The sequence below is a fragment of the Pundamilia nyererei genome, unplaced genomic scaffold, assembly GCF_000239375.1.
Source record: "Pundamilia nyererei isolate P.nyererei 1_Seehausen unplaced genomic scaffold, PunNye1.0 scaffold00524, whole genome shotgun sequence".
Taxonomy (NCBI): Eukaryota; Metazoa; Chordata; class Actinopteri; order Cichliformes; family Cichlidae; genus Pundamilia; species Pundamilia nyererei.
Window position 1 is genome coordinate 9,539 of NW_005187925.1, and position 10,173 is coordinate 19,711.

At 39.1% G+C, this 10,173-nt stretch overlaps 1 protein-coding gene across 1 annotated transcript in view; it reads left to right on the top strand.

Moving 5' to 3' along the window:
* The first annotated feature begins 8,019 nt into the window (after nt 1–8,019).
* Nucleotides 8,020–10,173, top strand: part of LOC102194322 (leukocyte elastase inhibitor A-like) — a 34,843-nt gene continuing 32,689 nt past the window's right edge. Inside the window, exons 1-4 of the mRNA XM_013907790.1 lie at nt 8,020–8,075; nt 8,216–8,251; nt 8,337–8,693; nt 9,504–9,773. Of these exons, the coding sequence (XP_013763244.1) occupies nt 8,033–8,075; nt 8,216–8,251; nt 8,337–8,693; nt 9,504–9,773 (706 nt within the window). The 5' untranslated portion in view covers nt 8,020–8,032. The remainder of the gene's footprint in view (nt 8,076–8,215; nt 8,252–8,336; nt 8,694–9,503; nt 9,774–10,173) is intronic.

Below are 10,173 nucleotides of genomic sequence, written 5' to 3' on the forward strand. Positions count from 1 at the left end.
CGACATCGTAGCCACAGACACCCTGGGGCGCACTGACAGAGGCGAGGCTGCTGGACACTAGTGCCACTGGGCCCTCTGACCACCACCAGCATGCAATGGGAGAAGTGTCTTGCCCAAGGACACAACGATCGAGACTGTCCAAGCCGGGGCTCAAACCGGCAACCTTACTATTACAAGGCGAACTCCCAACTCTTGAGCCACAATCGCCCCATGTTATCAGTGGCTCATGGTTGCTTAAAGCCTATGTCTGTACTTGACCACAGAGGCAGAGCATTATTCAATCCTGCCAGCTGCCTATCTTGGGAGCTTTTCAAGGATGACAGACTCCACTTTCTCTGCAGCAAGACAGCTCATAACTTTTTAACAGTCTCTCCCTGTCCTCATACTTCCACTACAGCTACACTACAGCTCAACAGTTTGAAGTCAGTTAGAAATGTCTTATTTTTCTGAAATGTCAAAGTCTTTTTTTTATTTTGTAAATTAGTCACAAATACAAAGAAATTTCAATGTCTAAAAATTAAGTTGATCACAAATTATGATTGATGTTTGATAAAATATACAGGTGTATAAATGCCCATTTACATCAATTATAGCTACTGTGTACATTATATTACCTACCCTCAGTTTATCATATTAAATCTCCCTTTTTCCAAAGACATCAGCGTTAACCAACATCATCTTTTCAACTAATATAAAATTAAATTTGCCATAACTACTTTTTTATTTTCACATGTGCAGAGCCTTTTCTACAAAATTACAAATAAACTGCATTTAAAAAAAAAAAATCTCATTAGCATTAATGGAGACCAACAAGTAACTAAAGATTTAACACAGTGATCAGTACAGAAGAAAGAAAACAACCCATTTCAACGTTTTTAGTTCAGATCGAAATTATTGTTCTGATTAAGGAAACAGTAAATTTTGCCACATTATTGTCTTGATCCTCCAATTTTTTTTTCCAATGTGATTAACTCAAAACTCAAAAACCATGAACTAGCTTTTGAGTTTGCACAAAGAAATTAACATATAAAGGCTGCTAATGCCTCTAAATGATCTGCCAGCTCTTTAGCAAGTCCAGTTCTTTTATATCCGTTTATAGGCTTATTTCTTTTCCATCTATCTATTTCTTCTTTATGTATCACTTTAATGTCATTCTGAATATGTTCATCTTTCTTGCAACATTTCGAATGGACTTCCCCTTCTCCACCTCGTTCACTCTGTCCATGTCCTCTAAAGGAGTGAAAGCCCTGCCTGTCCTCTCTATTATAACTCCGGTCTATCTATATTTTTGGTCTGAAATTAAAAATGTCATAGTGAAGGCAGGCAGGAGTGGTGGGCCCAAGAGCAGGACTCACAGAGGCAAATTTGAACTCAAAACACCCGGCTTTATTGGGAGATTGCAGACTGAACAGAAAACTACCAAAACTGGGAAAGCAAATAAACTAACAGGCAGGCAAACAGGAAAACAGAACACACAGAGTAGAATGAGGGGCGACGCAACAATGAGCAGGGGATGACGCAGACATGAGGGGAACAGGACTAAGGGGAAACAGCTGGGAGACACAGCACAAAACTGAAAACACTGACATAAGACACAGACCTTCAAAGTAAAACAGGAAATCCACAGACTGAACTCAGACACGGTACAGACAGAGAAAAGAGGGAACGCATGGGCAGACACTAAGCAGAGGGAGCACAGAACCAAAACCCTAAGAACTAAAAAGTCTAAACCCAAACATTTAATCAAAATAAACTGGAACACAAGATCACAATAATAATAAACACAAAACCCTGGGTCAAATGACCCAGAACCATGACAGAAAAGTACAATGGAAAATTACAATAAAATAATATGTTTCATTTCTAAGCCAGTGGCACAACAACCCAGGTCCCTTGGCACGATTTACCCCAACCCCACCAAAAAAGGCATCATCCAGCAGTTTTGAGCTAACATCATGCTAGGTGTATAGACTCATAGTTTAGACACCAAAGCAAACATTTGTGAAATGTTTTTGAACGTAAATATGCTTAATTCTCATGCAATGAGGCTCTCCTCTTTGCAGGATGAATAAAATTCAGATCAATTCTATAAACTTCATTGATCCCGAAGGTTGGCCCCGAAGGAAATTGGGTTAAGGCTGCCTGCCTTATGCCAGCGCCATCTTACCCTTCCGACCATACATACATTACGCAAACATCACATGGGGAAGACAGGTCAGAGAGGTATAACAACGGAAAATGCACAACATGAGGAAAGACAAGGAGAGAAAAGAGCTCCCCCCAGAATAATACTCAATACGGGGGGGGGGTTGTTTTGGTTAGTGCGAACAAACTGCATCCAATTTTACAGTTGGTCTAATGTCCGTCACTGGTCACCAGGACTCTCAATTTCCATTTCAGAGCCATGAGCTTCTCCAAGATCTTAGTTCCATATTGCGTTAAATAAACACAGTCTGAGTACAGAATTTACAACTTCTTCTTGACGAGAAACCTGGGCTTGGGAGAGCCCGATTGTCCTGCTGAGATGTTTGCTGCCGGATACTCGATGGTGGGTTGCGTCGTGTGTCTGGCGACACTCTCGATGGAGGACATTGCATGACATTTACCAATTCGGAACCACGATAACAGAGATCTGGCTGATTGGAGCTGGTTCAGACCTGGCTTATTGAAGAACAAGAAGCGGCTAAAGCTGTTCAAAATCCCATAAGGCTGGCCGACATGATAGACGATGGGTCTATCATCGGCTTCTCATCGTGAAGAAGTTGTCAATTTCGTTAAGGGACCAGTTGGTCAAATCCATAATTCTTCTTTAAATTTTTAGAGAACAAGTCTGGGAGACTCTCTGAGGGTTAGAGAGAGGCGAGACTATACAAAAGACATGAGAAGCCAAGCAGGAAAGATAAGGGAGAAGGAGAAGGAGAAAATGCGACCGCCTCCATCAAGAGCCAAGAAAGACTGAAAATCGTTGACTCTTCAAGAATGTGGGGTGACAGACCAATTTCTTCTATGGTTCCCTAGAAACAAGGGGTGGCACAACTTACCCATTGGCACTTTCCCCTTGTGGAGGAATTTTTCAATCATTCCTGAGCTTCCACAGATTTAAAGATATCATGTTCCAATTTTATGTTATTGTAAATACTAATAACAGCTTAAGATGATTTAATTTATGTGTCAGGTTCAGGTCAGGTTCAAGGTGACCTTTATTGTTAGTGCCAAAGGTTAAAGCTGACAATGAAAAAAAATTTCAAGAAACCATGTCAAGTACCGTAATATATAAGGGGCACTGAGAGAGCTGTGCAACACAGTATTTATTTTTTCAATATGATGCCGTTCAACATCACAATGATGCCAATAGGTTTTGCAAAAACACACCTCATGATCTTAAAATCTCAAGTTTCTACAGCTTATAGAAGTCACAGATTTCAGCCAATCCTCCTCCAATCCTGTGGGTAAAAATGATAAAAGACATCATTTTAATATATAGCACTTCAGTCATAGGTCACATGTCAGATGTTGGCTTTATAAAGCAGGCTAATGTCAGCATAAAGTAATAAAAGCATGCTGACGTTAGCATGTTGTGATAAAAACACCATAAAACATCTTTTACATAAGTTTTAGTATAGCCCTTGCTATGGACTTGCTAACAACTTTGTTTCTTCTGTACATCACACATGTTGGCCAAGCTAGTTAGCCAGAGAAAACTACTGTGTTATAATGATAAATCACTGAAGTTTGTTTATTTACTAATGCTAGCTGTAGTTCCACACACATCGCAGATCATAACTGATCTCAGATCTGTGAAAGCAGAGCAAGGGCAGCATGACTTTACTGTGAAAGACCAGCAGTTTATCCATCATGTGAATGCCCAAACCACCAGGAAAAGCTGCTAGCCTCTGCAGTCACAAGATTGCAGTAATGTAAAGGATGGACACAGAAAGAACAGAAATTAAGTCAGTTATGTTGCTCAACATCACTAGCCACAAACGTCAGTATATACACACACTCATATTTACAAATACACAGCCAAGTAGTTTCACTGTGTAACTTTTAACCACTAGCTTCCACTTTCCTGGAGCCAAACCATCTTCTCTTTATTAACTTTGTCTGGGAAATCAAAACTGTTTGTCTTAACTTTGCCCAGAGACAGAGACAACACGTTATCTAACCCTTTAAGAATTAAACATGGTGTTGTTTAAGTCATGAGTGTGTAAGATGACATTTACATTTACAAATAAAATATTAGAGCTTTGAGAGTTTTTACCCATCAAATGAATAAAACATGGCTCCAAGTCTCAAGAAGCCTGGAAGGAGAACAAACCTCTAAAATGATCTCAAACACACAGTATTCACAGGGTTTTTTTTTATGTAATATAACTGCTGAACATGTTTGTGGTGCTTTGACTGTAACTGGGCGAGCTAAATACAAGATTGCTATCTGTTAAAACCAGGCTGTAATAGGCAGCAAACTGTCAGATAAAAAGAGTCATAGTCAGGCTTAATTATGATTTAGTGACAAAGAGTTTGTTGTGTTTCTGTGCATGACTAAATCCATTTAAACTTTTAAAACACTGAAATTTATCAAAATTAAAATAAAACAAGTGATCTTTTTAATCAGAGGAAAGTAAGGCAACCTTATTTCCAATTTAGGAGGCTGTGTAAAATTGAAATAAGCATAATGCTGTGAATCAAGTCATTCCAATACTATAGTTTTTGAAATGCATGAGTTGCATTACTATAGTTTCTCCAGTGAGCAGTGGCTGTAATCAAAACCAGAAAACCTCCAAAGACAAGCGCACAGGAGCCACTGATTAGCTGCCTGACTCATAAGTGTGCACATAGATACAAGAAAACAGTGGAAGACAAGGACAAACAGCAAGATGAGACAGATGGAGGAAATGAGAGGGAACGCAGAGGGAACTAAGCACTCCACAAATCATCAGTAAGGGAAACTAGCAAAAAATGTAGACTCAGCATTTTAAAGAATAAGATCGAGGAAAAAATTCACAGAGCCAAACTGAATATAAGAAAAATAAGACATCTAAACTTTAAAACACTCAAGGAACTAAACTAAGGTAACACACCTTAACTATAGTAAAGTAGAGGTCATAGTCCACACTGCTCACGGACCCCGAGTCCCCGGAACCGTGTCCGTGACACTTCTCATTTTTTAAGCGAACAAAAAGTCAAACTGTACATATGTTTTCACCAGGGGGAGTAGCAATAATAATGGCCCATTTATTTACCGTTTGCTATATTTATGTACTGTTTTAGTTTAGTCAATACATCTGTATTTTGTCATGACTGATCAGCCACGAGGAAAAAACTGAAGGTTAATAAAATGCGAGCCGCTTGTTAGGCTAAATACCACAACAGACAAACAAGGCAGAAAAACAGTTTTACACACAGGGCATTAAGTTCATTCAAGGAAATTGTGATGATTCTGGAAATGGCCTCATACAGGGAATTCCAACTTGTGGATGTTGGTACCATTAGTTTGCTGCGGCTGACTTCCTCCACCTGTTCAGAGGCTAATGTTGATCGACTTGTTCTAGTCCAAAGAGCAGAACATTTTGCAATGCTACTCCTATATACAGCCTTGGTGTCTGCACAGGAATTTAGACGTTTATCAACATCGAAATCTGAAATCAAGTTAATTGTGTGTGATGCACATCTGCAGTGCGGAGGGAGGCTAAACTGTGCATCACCAGATGCGGTTGAAAGGGCTTCTATGACATCAGTAAAGGTCAGTTCCTCGTCATCACCTTCTTCATTTTCAGATTCAGACTGCAAATGACAGGGCTGAACTGTTACCCCCATAAAACATTTATTATTTACTGTCCAGATGTCAGCAGTGGTGGAAACAAACTCTACCTCTTTGAGTGTAGCCTTCAAGATAGAGTTCATTTTGTTATATTCTCTCTTAAGGTATCCTACAAATGACTTTCTCTGGGGCAGAATTGACACCACTTTTAGTTACGATGCACCAGAATGACTCAGAGTCTACAGTGGAAATCGGCAACATGTCCTCGACGATATAGTCTGCGACGAGCTTCTTCAGTTCCGCGACACTAAGTCCTGTTGCTCTTACATCTATTTTAACCTGTTTAGCAGGAGAGGATAGCAGCTCCGACCGTGCTCATAAAACAGGCTGCAAACCAGGTGCAGCACTTAAGCAGCATTTTACGATGAGGACTTATGGGATCTTCTGACTGGAATACATTTAAAGATAGCTATCAGCTATCTTTTTGTGATAGTTCACATAGGTCATATCAAGAAAAAAAATGTTCATTTCCACCTAATTTACTTACTTTGCAGTTCCCATATCCACGCATGCAAAATCACATAATTGCACTGTGAAACTTGCAACACACTAGCTTCTCCTTTCCTGCCACCAAACCACCTCCTGTCTGTCAAATGTCTGTGGAAAATCAAAACTATCTTTGATTTCTTTAAGAATTATAAAATGTTGTTTGCTTTACTTATAAGTGGGTAGGATGACATTTGCATATAAAATTTTGGGTTTTTACCTACCTAATGATTAAAAAAAGGGTCCAAATCTCAAGATGCTTCTTTTTTTTCACTAGTGTCAATTTATTGATGCAGAATAATTGCTAGACAAGGCAAGCAGTGATTATGACTTTTAGCTTTTGACAAGACAAGCTGAAATAGTAGTAAAATATTTTGAAAACACTTCACTACACTTAAAAGTGTAAAAAGAAATGTTCCCCGTCAGTGTTCTATGGATCAGTGTTACTGCTGCAGATGATTAGAGCTCTATAGTCGTGTGTGAGATGTTCAGTTTTGCTTCCTTTGTCTGGTCAGCCAGGTTATGTTCCCTAACTGTGTTTCCCAGGTGTATCCGCTCTGTGCCAATTCCCTATTGCATATATATTGTCTGCGTCTCCCTCTGTTCTTTTCTCCCCCTTTGTGGAAGTAGTGTCTGTCTGTTTGTCTGTTTCTGCCCTGCTTAGTTTTTGTATTTTTCTTTTTTTCCAACATTAAAACTGTGATTTTTACATCTCTCATTTCCTCTCACTTGACCTTCCTGTCCCGTCTCCAGTTTGTTCAAAATGTTGCTCCTCACAGACACCCCAAAAAGAGATCATATTACAGCTGTTTTAACTTCTCTCCAGTGGTTGCCAGTTAGTTTTACAATCACGTTCAAGTTTCTCCTGTTTGTCTACAAAACCCTTCATGGTTTGGCTGCTTTCTACATCTTTGGCCACTTGCAGCCCTGTTCAGCTTCCAGGTCCCTCTGATCAGCTGAGCAGATGCTTCTGACTGTTCTCTGCTCTGTATTTAAAGTCAAAGAGACCTGCATTCTTGTGGTTGTCCCTGACCTGTGGAAGAGCATTGCCCTCATAGTCAAATGTGCTCCCTCCACTGAGTCATTTAAAACTAGACTCAAAACTTATTTCCCACTGGCATTTGAGTCTGTCTGATTTGTTCATGTGTTTGTGTCATGTGTATGTTTAGCACCTACTATGTATTTTACTTGTTTTTTTTTAAATCTATTTCTGTTTCCTTCTTTTTTTGTTTTGTTCATTTTGCTTTTTGTACGGTGCCTGAAAAAGAGACTCGTCAAAATAAGCTTATGCGTTGGTTTTATAAGGAAGATCTGTAATCCATTATCTGCCTCCTTTCTTGGATGTTAGACCGTTACTTACAATTAAATACTCAGATCCATATAAAAGGACATTTTTATATTTATTTTTAAGCCCAGACCTGGTAAATGTAGTGGAATTGTACAGCGCTTTGAGGGCCCCGAAAAGCGCTATATAAATGCAATCCATTATTATTATTATTAAATGTGTTGTTTGAGTGCTGCAGTTTCTTTTGGTGCTCTAAATTTCAGAGTTGTTCAGTATTAGTGCTCTGTTACTTCATGTAAGAAAAAAAAAAAGAAATCAAAAGGAGAAGTGTTTCAGAAGGATAACCAGTGCAAAGTGCTTTTGTAAACCACAGGTTTTAGTTCAGTTTTCTGTCATCTGTTCTCATAAATGACACGAAGCAGCAGCCTTTCTTCTCAGTCATGGAGGGCAGAGAGAAGAGAGCGCTGCACTTCTTGATCTTCGGTAAAACAGATTTTCCATAATGTTTAATACTTTTCTTTATCACAGAGACAGTCTGGATAACTTTACAACTTTTCTTAAATTATTTTTATACTGAATAACTTTATGTCTTGATAACATTCCATGGTTTAATTTTCCCATAGTTGTTTATCTCGTGGTGTCACCTTCACCTTCTGCAGGTCAGTCTGTTCTAACCTGTCATACTTACATTTTCAATTTAAAGCCATTTTTGCAATATAGTTCATATTGTCTTTTTCCTCCTAGGTCTGCTCAGATTAGCTGGAAATGGGTCCACTCGGTGCTCTGGAAGGGTTGAAATCTATAAGTCTTACTATAACTCCTACTCCTACTCCTACTCTTACCGTTACCGTTACACCTCCTGGGGAACAGTGTGTGATGATGGCTGGGACGTAAAAGATGCTGAGGTGGTCTGTAGAGAGCTGAACTGTGGGATAGCACTGGAGGCTCTTGGGTCTGCTTACTTTGGTCAAGGTACAGGGACTATCATGCTTGATGATGTGGACTGTTCAGGAAGTGAAACTTCTCTAGATGATTGTCGTCACAGAGGACTTAGGACACACGACTGTAGCCATAGTGAAGACGCTGGTGTGGTCTGTTCAGGTAAGAAAACTGTTCCAAAAGTCTGTGGTGGTGTCACAACTGGGTTTTTTCATGTATTAGTTAAAACTTAGATTCTAGTTTGTTCTCATTCCATCATATTTTGCTTATCTTACTTTTTTTAAAAGCATCATTACAATGTGTGCACTCTAATTTAAAAACCTCCTTTAGCAGCAATAACCTGAAACATTCATAAGATAGAAGCAAGGTCAAAAAAGTTTCTGTCTATCCCCCTCAAGATATTGTGAGAAAAAGGAAATATGAGATGAGAGAATGAAAAGAGCAGTTAAAGTCTGTAAAATTAGTGCCAGTAACTAATCAGAGAAGTTTAAACCATTACCAGCCTGCTCTACACTGTTATAGCTCATGATCAGTTTCAGTGAGTGTTTATCTGATGTTTTTTCTTTATAATTTGACTTAATGGTCATTGATCATATGTCGAAGATGTCCAGGGAGAGAAACCAAGAGGTCGCAGTGTATTGGAGAAGAGAAGGAGGCAGTACAGATTATTGTGGTATTGAGGAGAGAGCACACCTGCCTCATTTTTCTGTGTGTATACGAGAGGCTGGAGATAGTGTAACCATAACCAGCAGTAACAGTACTGCACATAACTGCCAGCAGACACTAAATCAGATACAACATGAAAAAAAAACAGTGGTCTGGTATTTAGCTGCAGAGATTTGTCATTTGCAGACACAAAACGGTATCAGCTAAGCCATTAGCCAATATCGTAGCCACTAATATTATCTGATCTGAACTCGACTGTGTCCTGTTTTATCTAATACTACATCTTTTTTTTTTCTTTTTCTTTAGAAACCCTCCCTGAGCCCACCATCTCCTTGTACAGTAATGAGGTCACCTGGGGTCAGGACGTCAGAATCAATTGCTCAGTCTCAGATAAGCTCTCAGGTGGAACTTTTATCCTCCAGAAGACTTCAGGCTCATTCAGTCAGACTAAACCATCCTCTACAAGCTCTGTTACATTCAATCTTCAAAATGTGAACTTTGATCATGATGGACTGTACCAGTGTCAGTACATGAAAATAAGTCGAAGGTTCAGCTCTTCTCCTGTCGGACTCACTGGTAAGAAAAAAATCCACTTTGCCAAGTTCTTTGTTTCATTCTCTTCTTTCAATAATAGAATCAGTAACCTGGTGAGATAATGCTTTCATATGTTGATATTTTTTCAGTGAGGTTTCCAAAACCTCGTATCTCCATTTGCCCTGTTGGTGAGGTGACCTGGGGTCAGACTGTTGAAATCACATGTTCAGTCTCAACTCAGGTTTTAGGTGGATCGTTCACTCTGAGTCAAATTCAGGGTTCATTCACGAGCAGTGTTGGTCAAGTTACTTGAATAAAAGTAATCAGTAATTAATTACTGATTACTTCCCCCAAAAAGTAATCCCGTTACTTTACTGATTACTTATTTTCAAAAGTAATTAATTACTTAGTTACTTTTTAAAAACACGATTTACAACCTGAA